Raw genomic sequence first — 17,199 nt, 5'->3', positions numbered from 1 at the left:
GATCATTGGTTACATTTAAGGAAAGACTGGATAGTTACATGGATAGGAGAGGACTGGAGGGGTATGGACCGGGTGCTGGTCAGTAGGACTAGGAGGGTGGGGATTTGTTACGGCAGGACTAGTAGGGCCGAACTGGCCTGTTCTGTGCTGTAAGTGGTTATATGGTTAATAAAGGCATGTTGTTTTGGTTGGAGAAATAATCGCTGAAAAATTTAGTGAGTTCTTTAGAAGATGCTGGATGAACATTGCCTCTCCACTGTAGAGAGAGTATAGAGGAGATTTAAAAGGATGTTGCCTGAATTGGAGAGCATGCCTTATGAGGATAGATTGAGTGAACTTGGTCTTTTGTCCTTGAAGTGGCTGAGGATGAGGGGTGAACTGGTAAAGGTGTATAAGATGATGAGAGGCATTGATAGTATGGGTGGGCAGAGGCTTTTTGGCAGGGCTGAAATGGCTTATCACGAGGGGGCATAGCTTTAAGGTGCTTGGATGTAGGTACAAGGGGCAATGTAAGAGGTAAGCTTTTCCACACAGAGGATGGTGGGTGCATGGAATTTGCTGCTGACAAGGTGATGGAGGCACTTACAATAGAATCTTTTTAGAGATTGGTACATGGAGCTGAGAAAAATGGTGGGGGTGTGGTGTTTTGCAGTTGGGAAATTCTAGGCAGAGTAGGTTTATCAGTTGGCACAGCGCTGTGGGCTGAAGAGCTTGAACTGTGCTGGAGATTTCCATGTTCGCTCCCTTCTCCAAACAAATTTACAATGTCAACAAGACTTGTATGGTATTGTTGTCTTCTTGAGTCAACATTAGTGGGAGCAAAGGGAAAAAAAACTGCATTAAACTTTCTGCAAAATAATGAAAGTTTTGCTGTTCCTGCTTGTGACAGCACAGGAGATGCGCACAAAGTAAAATAGTTGAAAAATGTAATAAGTCAAGGGCATCACACAGCTACCAGTGGAACATAAAGTGCAGTGTCACGGTGGGATGACTGAGAAATTTAGCATTAATTCTATGTTTTGCAAACAAGAAAAATTCTTTTGAATAAAACAAAACAAACAAGATTGGAGTTTATTTTCATTGAGGAGCTCACCTTTCTGAGTTTGAGTTGTAGTCTGAGAACATTTTCATGTCTTTCCTGGCTTTAGAAACGACCCCTCTGCAGCAATGGATGAAGGAACTTTTTAAAAAAACACTGTTCTATTGGAAGGATTTAATGCATAAGTAAGGGTGGCATTTAAGGATTTCACTCTACGTTCACCATCAAAGATGCTATTTATAATTTAGAATGTGTGGGAAGTTCTGTGAAGAGACAAACTTTTAGGAGAGCCTGGAGGAAATTCATACAGTACCTTGTTGGACTGATGGGGAAAAAAAAGTTTTAAGGTTTCAAAGGAATCAAAAAAGAAGCTAATTCGTGAAATCCTGAATGTCCTCCATCCACTCATTTAGCGAACAAGAAATGGAAGACTATAGATGCTGATATTGAAGTCAACATTAATGGAAGATCAAATCATCCAAAATGAGATAGTAGCTTGTCGTGCATCCATTATACAGAGGCACCAAAATTCCTTCTTGCTACAGTCACACAGGTATGCGAAATATATCAACTACAATAGAATAAATTACCACAATATGCCAAGACAGAAAAAGAAATGATAAATAGAAACAGGTAGATAAATATTCACGTGCAGTTGGTGCATGAAGAAAAGTGATGTTTATTGTCAGACACGTACAGCACAAAAAGAGGCTCTAGTCCCACTGTTCTGCGCCTAGTCCAGGGACCTCCATACCTCTTTCATCTATGTACCTGTTTAAATTCTTCTTGAATGTTAAAATTCACCACTTCAACTGGCAACTTTCTGTGAGAAGAAGTTCCCTTATGTTCCCCTAAACGTTTCCCCTTTCATCCTTAACCCATGTCCCCATAATTGTATCTCACCTATCCTCAGTGGAAAAAACCTACCTACGTTTACGCTGTCTATACCCCTCTTTATTTTAAATACCTCTATCAAATTTCCCCTCGTTCTTCCACACTCCAGGGAATAAAGTTCTAACCTGTTTAAACTTTCCCTATAGCTCAGTTCCTGAAGTCTAGGCAACATCCAGTAAATCTCTGCATTCTTTATATCTTATTGATATCTTTCCTGTAGTTAGATGACCAAAACTGCACACAATACTCCAAATTTGGCCTCACCAATATCTTACAACTTTTACCATAACATAAGTACAATATCAGAATTTATTGTCATGAACAAGTCATGAAATTCAGTGTTTTACAGCAGCGTCACAGGGCAAATATGTATTATAATTATTTTATGACATTACTATTAAAATAAAATAATAATAACAATAAATAATAGTGCATGAAAAGTAAGGCAGTGTCTTTGGTTCATTGATCATTCAGGAATCTGATGGCAGCGGGGAAGAAGCTGTCCTTGTGCCGCTGAGTGTTCATCTTGAGGCTCCTGTACCTTTTCCCTGTTGGTAGCTGAGTGAAAAGGTCATGGCCTGGATGGTGGGGGTCTTTGAGGATAGAGGCTGCTTTTTTTTTAAAGACACTGCCTCATGTAGATGTCCTCGAAGAAGTGAAGTCTGGTGCCTGTGATGTCGCAAGCCAAGTTAACAACTCTCTGGAATTTATTCTTGTCCTGAGAGTTGATGCCTCCACACCAGACAGTGATGGAACCAGCCAGAATGCTCTCCAAGGTACACCTGTAGAAGATAACGAGAGCCTTCGGTGACAGACCAAACCTCCTTGGACATCTCATAAAGTCGCTGGCGAGCCTGCTTTGTGATTGCATCAACGTAAAGGCTCCAGGACAGATCCTCGGAAATGTTGACACCCAGGAATTTGAAGTTCTTGACCCTCTCCACTACTGTGCCCTTGATGAGGACTGGGTTGTGTTCCCCTGACTTCCAGAAGTCCACAATCATCTGTTTGGTTTTGCTGACGTTGAGCGCATGGTTGTTGTTACATCATTCAACAAGCTGATCCATGTCCCTCCTGTATGCTTCCTCATTGCCGTTTGTGATTCCACCCATAACTTTGGTGTCATTGGCAAACTTGTAGATGGCATTGGAATAGAGCAAGAGACTAAGCAGATAGTTTTGAAGTCCCCCTATTTACGGTCAGCATAGAGGAGGTGATTGTTGCCAATCTGCATTGATCATGCTATAAATCCTGAGCAAGCCATTGCAATACTTGAAGAATCTCATGAAGATAATGTGCAGATGCTGAAAAAAATTCTGGACATTTAAATTTAGACATACAGCATGGTAACAGGTCCTTTCGGCCCATGAGCCTGTGCTGTCCTAATACACCCAATAGACCACACATGTCAAACTCAGGCCCGCGGGCTAAATTTGGCCCGTGATATAATTATATTTGGCCCGCAAGATCATATCAAGTATGTATTAGAGCTGGCCCGCTGGCCGCCGCGCCAGTGTAGTGCATGCACAGCTAATACTACAAATCCCAGAATGCTTTGCAAATGCGTTGGCGCCGGCCCGTCAGCCCACTAATCGCCCCCACCTCCTCTCTTTACTTTCATTAGCACCTGCGACCTGTCGCCTAACTCGCACGTAATAAACCCCTTACGAAAAATGGCCAAACGAAAGACAGAAAACAGGACCTTTCAAGACAGGTGGGAGGTAAACTCTGACCCCAGAGTTTGATGAACTTGCATCTAAGAAGAGATGCCAAGTATCTGGTTTAGACCCAGGTGCATCAGAGTAAATCACAGTGGAGCAAGCTAAGCTTGGATTAATATTTGGACTGTTCATAGTTGAAAGATTGGATTTTCATTGAAGCAAGTTGTTATTTTTTTGATTTGTTGGCTTGTGAAAAAAAAACATTTAAAAGGAGCTTAAAGGCTATAGAGAAATATTATTTATTGAATATTTTATTTCTCATTTGTTAATGCTTCTTCTGGAAAGAGTTTAACCCAAACTATTATTAAACATTTATTTTAATAAGAAAAAGTTTAACATTACATATGTTGAAAGAAGTGAAAACATGCAGATGTTGTTGAAAATTTTCAATAAATATTTAGTTTGGCCCATGACTTAGTCCAAGTTTTTAATTTTGGCCCTCTGTGAATTTGAGTTGGTCATTGGTCATTCATTCCCTTGCCCACTTGATCACGATCCCTTTGTCACCATAGGCAACCATAAACCCTATTCAGTAACCACTATACCACTAATTTTGGTGTTCCCATATCAGGACCACGTCCTTTTTACTTTTGTCAACAGTCGCAATGGGGAATAACCTCTAGCTGTTTTCTTCCCACGTTAAATGGTTCTAGTTTATCATATGATTCAGAATTTAATGTCATGAACAAGTCATGAAATTTAATGCTTTGCGGTAGCGTCATAGAGCAAACGTTCATATTATAACCATCTTACAACATTACTATAAATAAATAAAACCAATAGTGCACGAAAAGTAAGGCAGTGTCTTCGGTTCATTGATTATTTGGAATCTGATTGCAGCGGGGAAGAAGCTGTCTTTGTGCTCATCTTCAGGTACCTGTACTATTTTCCCAATGGTAGGGGGCATGGGCTGGGTGCTGGGGGTCTTTGAGGATAGAGGCTGTTTTTTTAAGATACCGCCTCATGTTGATGTCTCGATGGAGTGAAGTCAGGTGCCTGTGATGTTGCAGGCCGAGTGAACAACCCTCTGGAGTTTATTCTTGTTCTGAGAGTTGGCGCCTCCATACCAGGCAGAGATGCAACCAGCCAGAATGCTCTCCACGGTCCACCTATAGAAGTTTACGGGAGTCTTCGGTGACGTATCAAATCCCCTCTGACACCTCACAAAAAGTATAGCTGCTGGTCAGCCTTCTTTGTGATTGGATCAACATATGGCTGCTTTTCTTTCTTTCTTTTTCAATCTTTTTATTATTATTATAATTTATAAACACATACAGTTCAAAGAGATATAAAAAATACATAGTAAGTAATGAATTAATACAGAGATATTAAACAATAATATTACAGAATAAAAATATATCATAAAAAAAAATTTAGATCAGTTTAGGGTGTGAACTATCTCTAAAAAAAAAGATATAATTAATAACAATATATGAAAAAAGAGAAAAAAAAACCCAAAAAAGAAGAAAAAACAAATCTGAATTAAAAAAAACTTTAAAAATAAACCTACAGATATAGCTAAACCACTCCGATCTCATCTTACAGCCCAATTATCATACATAATCATAGAAAGAAAACTCACCACAAATGAAAATATTGAATAAATGGTCGCCAGGTTAACTCAAACTTAGAAGGGGATTCATAGACAGAGTTTCTAATTTTCTCTAAATTTAAACATAGTACAGTTTGGGTAAACCATTGGAAAACAGTGGGAGGATTAACCTCTTTCCAATTCAATAGTATAGATCTTCTAGCCATTAGTGTAAGAAAAGCAATCATACGATCCGCAGGAAGAGATAAATAAGTCAAATCTATCATAGGTAATCCAAAAATTGCAGTAATGGGATGTGGTTGTAAATCAATATTCAAAACAGTAGATATAATGGAAAAAATTTCCTTCCAATAATTCTGTAAAGAGGGACAGGACCAAAACATATGTGTAAGGGAAGCTATTTCCAATTGACATTTATCACATATAGGATCGATATGAGAATAAAAGCGATGGAGTTTATCTTTAGACATATGAGCTCTATGAACAACTTTAAACAACTTTAATACAGTTTAAAGGCTGCTCAGCCTTCAGTACCATTATTCCCTCAGTGCTGTTCAGTACTGATGGTGCTGTAGCACTGATGGAGATTGTGGAGGAGATATTTTTACCAGTCTTCACTGATTGTGGTCTGGAGGTGAGGAAATCCATGATCTAATCATATAGTGGGGTATTAACTCCCAGGACTTGGCGTTTGCTGATCAGTTTTGAAGGGATGATGGTGTTAAATGCCAAATTCACCATAGTGTCTCCAGCCAATGCTGCCGCTGGTTAAATCTGAGGGACATCATGCACGTGCAGTTATCCAGACCTCAAAGACGAGTTCATGTTGCAAGCCTTGTAGTGGACTGAACTCCACTTCCATACTTATAATTTCCATTAGGCCCCTTAAAATGTATTTCAGTCTCTATTCCCAAGTGTATGTACATTGTTGTAAAAGTAAAAATACGCACTGCTACTACATCATCTTATGTATATGACAAAAAACTTGTATCATCTTACCAAATCTGCACTGTTGAGAAGATCCCACATATCTTTTTGACCCTGACTTACCCAACCCCACCCTCGAGATCTGCTGCACTTGCCAAGGGGGACAAAATAGTTTCTGCTTTCCTTTTTTTCTACACAACCTCACTGCTCCAGCCAACTGAAACTATTCTATCTCAAATGGTTGCAAGAAGCAATATGATAAATAGGCGATCATCAATGCACCATTCAATTGGTGTTTTTTTTTAACCTGTTTGTAGTTTTTATATACTGAGGTGGTTTAACTGATCTCTTAACAATGATTTGAAGTTGGCAGCATTGAATTTTGGCACCATTGCTGTAATTCAGAGATGATAATAATGTAAAAAAAAATCCTAAATGATTAACTGTTCTAATTGATATTAAAGTAATTATCGAATGATTGTTGGATTATTGATAAGGAACGCCAGTATTTTACTTGAAATCTCTTTAGTTCTGTAAAGTGGTTTGAAATAGCAGTCTTTGTAATCAGTGGGGTGAATTTATCTCCCTAGTGTTGCACAGAGTCCTACATTCAGTATGGAAACCGCGCGGTATAGTTTATTTCTTCAGATTTAGGAAGGTCGTTCTACCTTTAGCACATGTTGAGTGGTAAATGGTTTTGTGTTGAGTGAAGATACTGAAGAGCATGATGCTGTGTTCTTGCAGCAGGGGAGTGAGAATACTGGCTTTTCTCTTCCTGAGGTCCAACCTCAGCGGCCGCACCAACAACAACTCCAAAAACAACAGACTGTTCGGAAGGTCACATTGACAAAAGGAGGGTCACAGCAGCGGCCACAGCAACAACGGCAGCAATCTGTACCACTATTGCTGGGATTTACAAAGAATTTAGCCGGTCAGCAGAACAGGGTAAGTAAGCACATATACATTTTGAATAATGTAAATGCCTTGTGTTATGATGTTGGACAATTATGGATGCTCTAATCTCAAAAGACAATAACAGGTTAATTATTTGTGTATATTTTGGCAGGCATTGTTTAACATGTATTAACTTGAAAGAGTAAGTGTCTGGAATTGATTTTTTTCTCCCTCACCCAGTATTTTGCTTCACTTCGGCACCACATCGAGGGCCAAAGGGCCTGTCCTGTGCTGTAATGTTTGATGTTCATTTTGTATATATAAAACTGATGTAACCAAATTCCATACCAGCAGGAAGATGGCATGCCATAGAGTTTCCTAACACCAAAGCAACTTTTGGAAGTAGTGTCATAATGAGCACTGGAACTCTAATTTGCCATTTTAAGAGATGCTCAGTTCTTGGAGATGATTCATTTTATTTTGGAGGCAAAAAGTGCATAGAAGGGCCAGGAATAAATACTAACATTAGGGTAATTTTCAAGAATGCTGTCTTCACTGTGACCTGGCACTCTCTCTGTAATCTGAATGATTTTTCTAATGTGCACTTCATTTAAATTATGTGCCACAACAGGTGAGCAATCCATTATGCCTAGAGGTTGATGTTGAAAATGACCCCTGTTGAATTTCAATATGATTGGTTAATACTGCAGTGTTTGAAAAAAAAATGTTCATCGCAAACAATGACATTTAAAAAAAATCAAAGCAACCTGTTTTTATTGTGTATCAAAGCAACTGGTGTTTTACGATGGCACGGTTAGTGTAGCTGCCTAACGCTGTCACAGCAACAGCACCTAGGACCGGGGTTCAGATTTTGTGCTGCCTCGAAGGAGTTTGAATGTTCTCCTCACGTCTGTGTGGGTTTCCACCAGGGGCACCGGTTTCTTCCCACCTTTCAAAACATAACCAGGGGTTGTCGGTCAATTGGGTATATTTGGCGGCATGGGCTTGTTATTGTGCTGTCTAAATTAAAATATTTAATGTTGGTTGAGGATTGAATGTTGACTAGATTAATGGAATGAACTCTTTATCCAATGGCATGGTAGGATTTTGTCATTCCAACAGTGGGAGCAATTAAGTTGCCTGCAAATCTCTTTGCGAGGACCTATGGTTTGAAGAGCTTTAAATAATAGCAAGTTATTCCTTTGATGCAGGCAAATTAAAAGCAAGCCTGAGGGGAGAAAAGGATTAAACTATTTTGACCCCTGCTGAATTTCTAACATTTCGGCAGCAATCACTTTCATTTTCTTTGATACCAGCAAATTAAAAATACGACTCAAAATTTGTGGATTTGATAGATGGAATTTGAACTTGACCATTTCCTGTTAGAACAATGCTACTGCATTTGCTTACCTAGAGATCTTTTGCTTGGCTTCGCGGACGAAGATTTATGGAGGGGGTAAAAAGTCCACGTCAGCTGCAGGCTCGTTTGTGGCTGACAAGTCCGATGCGGGACAGGCAGACACGGTTGCAGCGGTTGCAGGGGAAAATTGGTGGGTTGGGGTTGGGTGTTGGGTTTTTCCTCCTTTGCCTTTTGTCAGTGAGGTGGGCTCTGCGGTCTTCTTCAAAGGAGGTTGCTGCCCGCCAAACTGTGAGGCGCCAAGATGCACGGTTTGAGGCGTTATCAGCCCACTGGCGGTGGTCAATGGGGCAGGCACCAAGAGATTTCTTTAGGCAGTCCTTGTACCTTTTCTTTGGTGCACCTCTGTCACGGTGGCCAGTGGAGAGCTCGCCATATAACACGATCTTGGGAAGGCGATGGTTCTCCATTCTGGAGACGTGACCCATCCAGCGCAGCTGGATCTTCAGCAGCGTGGACTCGATGCTGTCGACCTCTGCCATCTCGAGTACTTCGACGTTAGGGATGTAAGCGCTCCAATGGATGTTGAGGATGGAGCGGAGACAACGCTGGTGGAAGCGTTCTAGGAGCCGTAGGTGGTGCCGGTAGAGGACCCATGATTCGGAGCCGAACAGGAGTGTGGGTATGACAACGGCTCTGTATACGCTTATCTTTGTGAGGTTTTTCAGTTGGTTGTTTTTCCAGACTCTTTTGTGTAGTCTTCCAAAGGCGCTATTTGCCTTGGCGAGTCTGTTACCTAGAGATATACTTGTGGTATCCATCAGGTATTGAGCGAAACCCAGAAAACATGCTGCTAATTATCACTTGTCAAGGTTCATGCACGAATACTGTCATTAACTAAATTTGCTGTCCAGTTAAGTAACATAAAATTAAATATGTCTCAGTTACATTTATTCCAAATGACATTTGTCATCCTTTTGCATTGTTACAGGCATCAAGGCTCCAAATCTCACAGGTGGAGTCAGTGAAATAAATCTCACCATTTTGCCTGATGTTCAGACATAATCAATTCCACATCTAGATAAACTTCAATATTGATTGTTGTTTTAGTTCAGTGCATTTCTTTTTTTTAAAGTGCACCAAACTTTCACTTGTAGATGAGAAATGGAATTTAACTTGGGTAGTAGGTTAGTCCAGGACAGGATTTGCATATTAAATGGTAGGGCCCTGAAGAAGGTTGCAGAATAGAGAGGTCTAGGGGTTCCATGAAAGCAGTAGCACAGTTAGACAGGGCATTTGGTATCTTCAGGGCATTGAGCTGGGGTTTCCTGTGAGAACTGTGCAAGGCACTGATGTGACCATACTAGAGTATTGTGTGGAGTTTTGGTTAGCCAGCTCCAAGAAAGATAACACTGAACTGGATAGGGTGGAGAAAAGATTCACAATGCCATTGAGACTGACTGGCTTGAGTTATAAGGAGTTGCTTGATGGTTGGTACTTTTTCACTGGAGTCCCTTCTCTAGGTCTTATAAAATCATGAGGGAAATGGAAAAGGTAAAAGATCTAGTCTTTTTCCCACAATAGGTGAGTCAAAAACTAGAGGTAATTAATTTAAGAGGCCTAAGGGCACCTTTGTTTTGTACAGAGGATGTTAAATATGTGGAACAAGCTGGTCATGGTCAAGGCAGATACAATAGGGACATTTAAAAGACTTTTTAACAGTTACGTGAATGGAAAAAGTTTAGAGGGAAGTGGGCCAAATGCAGACAAATGGGATCTGTTAAGATAGGCGGCTTGGTCGACATGGACATTGGTCTAAGGGGCCTGTTTCCATGCTGTAAAACTGGCACTATAAAGTCTTGAGTAGCTTGTTTAAGATTCAATTGACATATAAACTCTCTCGCTGAGAAATTTAATGCTAAGGAAATGATGATGAGTTTATTGTAAAATACACTGCATAATTTACATACACAACAAAATTCCAGTGCTGCAGGTGAATAAGTACATAGCAAAAAAAAACTTTTAAACTGGGGAAAAAAACAGCATACTAAATACTTAAAGACCATCAATATGCACAAAAAATAGATAATCCTGGTGAAAGAAAAGTGACTGAGCAATTGTGGAGACAGTATTTTTGTGGTGTTGGAGCAGCCCCTGATTAGTGTAACAAGAGCCTGATAATTGTTGGAATGAAATTTCTTGAAACCTGGAGATGCTGCTCTGTTTCTGCCCAAAGGTAGCAGTGAACAAAGGTTGTGGCAAGGATGATGGGGCTTAATAATAGAACATAAAACAACACAGTACAGGCCTTTCAGTCCATGAAACTGTGCTGACCTATATTAACCTACTCCACAACAATTTAATCCTTTCTTACCTCACACCCATATCCCTCTATTTTTCTTACAATGGCAGCCTTCTTGAGGCAATGCCTCATAAAGATGCATTCAATGGATTGAAGGTCATAGTCTGCAGAGGACCTGATTATTGTTATCTTCTGGAGCCTTCTGTGTTCCTGGACAACTGAATTCCCAGATTGGGCTGTGATGAAACTTGTCAGTATATAGTGTACCTGTGGAAGTTTGATAAGAGTATTTGACAATATGCTAAATCTCACCAGACTCCTTAGAAAGTAAAGGTGTCGGTGTACATTTTTCACTTAATGTGTTGGTTTCTGGAGGGGCTTTCTGAAATCTGTATTCCCAGGCTCTTGAGATTCTAACCCTCTCCAGCTCCATCTGATCAATGCAAGCAGGTGGTTCCTCAGCTCCTCTTTCCTAAAATCAACAATAAGGTTAGCGTTATAATTAGCACAGTGTTATTACAGCACCAATGACTGATTCGAATCCGGTGCTGTCTATAAGGAGTTTTGTATCTTCTCCCCGTGTCTGCATGGGTTTCCTCTGGGTGCTCCAGTTTCCTCCCACTCTTCAAAACCTAAGGGGGTTGTTGGTTAATTGGGATATTTGGGTGACACGGGCTCATGGGCTAGAAGGGCCTGTTACCACACTTCATGTTTAAATAAATTAAAATACCCCCTTGGTCTTGGTGACGTTGAGAGTCATTTTGTTGTACTGGTACAAATGATTTTACCAAAGGGTTACTGGAAGTTGATATTTTCATTAGATCTGGATCCAGTGGACCTTTTACTGATTTATACAATGTTCCATCAATTACCTTGTAATTAACCTCTGTTCTTTGGGAATAGGAATTGCAATGAATTATTTCTTAGATTGCCTGAGATGGTACTGCTGGGCTTTCTTTGCACAACACGAACGGCTCATCCATAATATATTTTGGTAGGAAAATCCAGGAGTTTATCTGTCCGAATGGTAGGTGTAAAATTTGAAAGAACATTATGAGCTGATGATCTTTCACTGATCTTACTACTTTTCCATCAGTCCAGTTGGTAATCAAAAAGATTAATTTTCACACAAAAATTGGGATTAGAGTTGTACACCTTAGAACAGTCCCTTCAGTATAATTCATCCATTTGGTCTTGGGAAGAAGTTCAACATGCAACATGTGGACTATGTCCCCTCCGAAAGTAGGTGAGCTAGACCTTCATGGGGGGGGGGGGGGGGGGGATGGGGAGAACCTTTGGTAAATGATTCAACTTTTATATACTGATGTGAATCCTACCCAAGGGGCATTTTTTCCAGACACAGCAGTTCAAGCTGCGAGAAAATGTAGAGGGTAGGATAATTACAATATTTAAAAGGCATTCATGGATTGGAAAGGGTTAGGGATATGAGCCAAATGCAGGTAAATTGGACTAGCTCAGGAAGGCTATTTGGTTGGCCTGGATGCATTGCGACAAAGCACTTCCTTGTATGCTGTATAATTCTTTGATTTTGACTCAAATAATCAAACTTGCAAGGTCATCCTTAGTAACATCCAGAGTGCACATTAACATTTGGAAATTCTTTTATTCCCCCCCATCCTTAGTTCCAGTGACAGGAGAGATCAAGTAGACAAGGGTCGAATGGATCCATGAAACATTTAGAATATTCAGGTAATTAGTTAGAAAATTGGAAGAAATTAAAAGTAAACAAAATGAAGGGCTCTAGTATCACTCTGCAATCTCAGTGATGGTTGGTGATAGGATGGTGAATCTTTAATCTTGTACAATTATTGACAGTGGAGCATCAATCATTAATTTGTGTTCAGAATAAAATCATAGAACATTACAGCACAGAAACAGGTCCCACTAACCTGCAGTAAGTACCTCTCCAATCCATGTACTGTCCAAATTCTTTGTAAATGTTAAAATTGAGCCTACGTTCACCACTTCAGCTGGCAGCTCATTCCACAATCCCACCATTCTCTGTGTGAAGTTCTCCCTAATTTTCCCCCGAAACTTTTCCATTTTCACCCTTAAGCCATGTCCTCTAGTTTGATTTCACCTACCCTCAGTGGAAAAAAGCCTACTTGTCTATCCTCCTCATAGTTTTAAGTACCTCTATCAAGTCTCCCCTGATTCTTCTATGCTCCAGGGAATAAAGTCCTAACCTTGCCCTGTAACTCAGTTCCTGAAATCCAGGCAACATCCTAGTAAATCTTCTCTGCACTCTTTCTCTCTTTTTGATGACTTTCCTGTAGTTTGGTGACCAAAACTGCACACAGTACTCCCTATTTAGCCTCATCAATGTCTTATACAACTTTACCATAATATCCCAACTCCTATGCTCAAAACTTTGAGATATGAAGGCTCTCGATAACCCGATCTACCTGTGATGCCGCTTTCAAGAAACTACGTATCTATATTCCCAGACCCCTCAGTTCTACCCCACTCCTCAGTGACCTACCGTTTAACGTGTATGTCCTTTCAATAGGTTTCTAGAAATTGGGGGAATAGTGCAGAAAGAGAAGAGCAGGCCATGATCTTCATGTTTGGTAGAGCAGGCTGAAAGGGCGAAATGTCTGCTGGTCTTGATTCTTATTCTTGCTCTGATTGGGAATTAGCTTCATTGCAATTGTCCTGCTTTTTATGAGAGGATACGCTTGTGCCATTTTGTCTGTTGTTGGTTTGATGCCTGTATAGTAACTAAAATGGGAGAGCTTGCCTAGAAGCACACCGCTTGTTTCAGAGAGTAGGTCATTAGCACATTAGTCAGGACGTTACAAGTCTTACAGCATGAAGCAGGTCCACGGGGCCCAGCTTTGACCATGCTGAACAACATTCCCTCCAGCTGTAGACCCACTCGCTTGCATTAGGCCCATGCCCCTCAAATCCCTTCCCATCCAAGTGTTTCCTAAAAGAAAGCTAATATATCTGCCTCTACCAGTTTGTTGGTAGCTTGTTTCATCTGCCCACCATCCTCAGAGTTAAGAATGTTTCCTTGTGTCCCTTATAAATTCCACCCCTTTAACCATTACTCCCAGCTGTTTCTTGGTGTTTTGTGAAATGAATCAAATTGGCCCTAAATTGACTTCTGTACTGGGAAGGAGCCAAGATTGACCATCCACATGACCCTTTTCCCTGAACAGTTTTGCCATAAGCACTCCAGAACTGGATTCTGCTTCCATTGAGGATAGGATGTACTTCCCATTCATTAGTTGTTAATTGTCTACCACCATTCATGACCTTGATGTAGTTTAATGGGGTCTGTAGTTGTGAGATCACTTGTGCCCCTGTTGCTCCATGACTTGATCTTCTGCAGTACTGATTTTACCAGGATTGATGTCATGGCTTAATGCTACTTGTACAATGCAGGATATGTTGAACCTTAAAGTTAAAGATTGTGGTACTGTACATTTATGCTACAGCTAATGATCCACAACATCCCACAAATGCTTGATTTTGAGTTGTCACATGTAATTAGAGTCTATTCCACTTCGCACATTTGTTGTGCCTTGCAACACATTGAAGCATATCCTCAACGTGAAGATGGGACTTTGTCTCAGAAATGACGATGAGGTGATCACCTTTCTCACTGCTATCCTGGAGGTGGATGTACTGCAGGTAGATGGATGAAGATAAGGTTGAGTTAGAGCATTCTTCCTATTTATTTCCTTTCTAACTGCCACCAATCTCACCTGGCAGCAGTATTCTTCAGGACTCAGTCTGTGGTGGTGTTACTAATCCACTCTTGGTGATGAATGCTGAGGTTCTCCAGCCAGAGTGTATTCTGTGCTCTTGTTGGGAAGATATTATCAAGTGGACTGAGGGAAAAATTGAACAATAGTAAAAACACAATGCTGGAAAAACTCAACAAGTCAAATAGTGTCCTTTCTATAGCAAAGATAAGGATTCATAATTGATGTTTTGGGTTTGAGCCCTTCATCAGGTATCTGGATGAAGGGCTCAAGCCTGAATCGTCAATTATGTATCTATCTTTGCGATAGAAAAGACGCTGTTTGACCTGCTCAGTTTCTCCAGCATTTTTTTTTAACTTCATGACTTTCATGTTTTACTTTTGAAAAAATTGAACAATATTCTCAAAAAACCTTGTTGCAAAAAAAAAACACATCATCACCACTAACCTCCAGGAATCCATAATTTCTGACCACTAGGATAGCGCTAAGATCTTCGAGGCCAAGCATTAGGAGTTCATGGAAATCCAGACAAGTGCCATAGAGGTAAATGCCTCAATATTTACTCAACTACCCCAGTGTGGTAGAGCAAATGGATCATCAACTTGACTCATTAAGCCACCTCAAAACAAACAGATCTGGAAAGAAATCAACCTTGATCTCAGGGAACTGCCCAAGAAATATGTTCGAGAATCTTTCTCTCCACAAATATTGTGAAGTGGTCACTCTTTCCAGGATTGATATCAAGAGTTTTATTTTTGTATATTGATATATTGGGACAAAATTGTTACAGGGAAAGATTAAATAGGTTAGGACTTTATTCCTTGGAACTCAGAAGAATGAGGGGAGATTTGTTAGAGGTTTACTAGATTATGAGAGGTATAGACAGAGTGGATGCAGGTAGGCTTTCTCCACTTAGATTGAGGGGGGGATAAATACGAGAGGTCATAGTTTAAGCTCAAAGGGGAAGGTTTAGGAGGAACATTTGGGGAAAGTTCTTCACTCAGAGAATGGTGAGAGTGTTAAATGAGTTGCCATCTGATGTGGTGAATGGGGGCTCTATCTTGTGTTTTAAGAACAGGATAAGGATTGCACATGAATGCACATATAAATGAGATCTTTGCTGTTATAACATTGCTTCAAGTTGAAATAACTGATATTGATACAAAATTTTAGGACAAGGCATAACATCTTTAAAAATATAACTTTGTTTTAAACTGTAGGGTCACACGATGTTGCTGTGAAACCATTATATGATCCATGGAAAGTTTTGAGCCACAAGCTGACACCCCAAGGACAAAATAAATTGGCTGAGTGTTGTGTTCTCCACAGGTCATTATGCAGGGGCGCAGCATAGCATTACCAGGCCAGATGGGCCGAGGACGCATGATGCAACATAAACAGAATCTACGAGTAGTGGAATGCAGACCTCAACCATGTGTGGTGTCAATTGAAGGGCTTTCTTCTTCAACCACTGATAACCAGTTGAAAAACTTGCTGATGTCAGTTGGACCTATTCAGGTAAGTGACCTCTTCCATGCATTTTTTAGCACACAAATTATTGTCAGCCTTTTATAATGTTATGTTTCAATACATATAATCCCAATGTTTCTTAACATTATCATATTTCATTGTTGGTAAGTATTTCTATGTTGGATATATTGCATTAATGTTATAATCTGCAGGGACTATAAATTGCAGCTTCTGGTATATTTCATGATATGCAGGACATGTATTAGCATGCAGTTTTTTCACATGGTTTGCACTTTTGTTCATGCACAGATGGCAGCAGGCTTGTCTTAGCTTATCACCCTCTTTGACAGAAGTGTCTGGATTTTGAAGAGGATTGCTGAGCATTACCTCAAGTCTTAACATTTCCATTGCATTTGTCTTTAAACTCTGTCCTTGAACACTTTTTCATCTCAAGAGGCATCTTGGGTCAATCCATAAATGTTATATTTTGGAGCTAGCATTACATTTATGGTTTAATTTTGTAGATGTGATCACATTGTGATGTATTCATGAAATGTTTTCGTCATCTTCTGTGAACGATGCACTAATGCCAGTTAAGTGCAATGCACGAATGTTTAACAGTGGAATCAAGAACTGCATTACTCAGAAGTGTAAAATTGAGATGTTTTCCCACCCCTCGCAAAACCTAACTTGGTCTTTCTATGCTTACACCATTTGTTTTATTGGGTTCTGACTGAGCATCTTTGCTAGCAGTTAAACTGTGGCTCAAGTTCGAACTCTTCCACAAAGTCTAGTACAGTAAAATTCCCAGTATCCAGCACCTATGGGGATTGTGGGTGCAGATATGTAAATTTTCCAGTTGACTGAGGCACATATTTACAATGGCTAACTAATACACCTGCATTAATTATACAGTTTTAAAAACAAAAGACAGTGCAAAATGTAAAGTTATTTGGGAAAAAAAATCAGTGTTGGAGGTCTTAATTATGTAAAGTTCACTTTAATTTGGTAATTACCGTAGTTTACAAAATTATATTCAAATTTGAACCCTGGTTACTGACACTGTAACAGCATTGTGCTAACCGTGCTGCCGTCATAATTAACCCCCCATCCACCCTGGCCAAGTTTACAGTTAAAGCCTTACTAATATACTTAATACTTATAAAGATTAAAATTTTCATAGACAGGGATAGGGACAAACTTTGGGAGAGCCATCCCAGTGGTGAGCAGCATTGGCCAGCTCTTCATCCTGGGCAGCGTCATCTTATTCAAACGTCACTTTATTCAAACAGCTGTTGTGGGTGGGGCA

General features: G+C 40.0%; 1 protein-coding gene across 4 annotated transcripts in view; it reads left to right on the top strand.

The window, feature by feature from the left end:
- rbm33a (RNA binding motif protein 33a) overlaps positions 1-17,199 on the top strand; it is a 192,854-nt gene that overhangs the window by 144,880 nt on the left and 30,775 nt on the right. For all 4 annotated transcript variants that reach the window (XM_069914774.1, XM_069914775.1, XM_069914776.1 and 1 more), the window contains 2 exons: positions 6,878-7,078; positions 15,750-15,938. In XM_069914774.1, coding sequence (XP_069770875.1) covers positions 6,878-7,078; positions 15,750-15,938 — 390 coding nt within the window. The remainder of the gene's footprint in view (positions 1-6,877; positions 7,079-15,749; positions 15,939-17,199) is intronic.

This window comes from Narcine bancroftii, chromosome 1, assembly GCF_036971445.1.
Source record: "Narcine bancroftii isolate sNarBan1 chromosome 1, sNarBan1.hap1, whole genome shotgun sequence".
Lineage (NCBI taxonomy): Eukaryota > Metazoa > Chordata > Chondrichthyes > Torpediniformes > Narcinidae > Narcine > Narcine bancroftii.
Note: the sequence above shows the minus strand (reverse complement) of the source record. Positions and strands in the feature narration are given on the sequence as shown.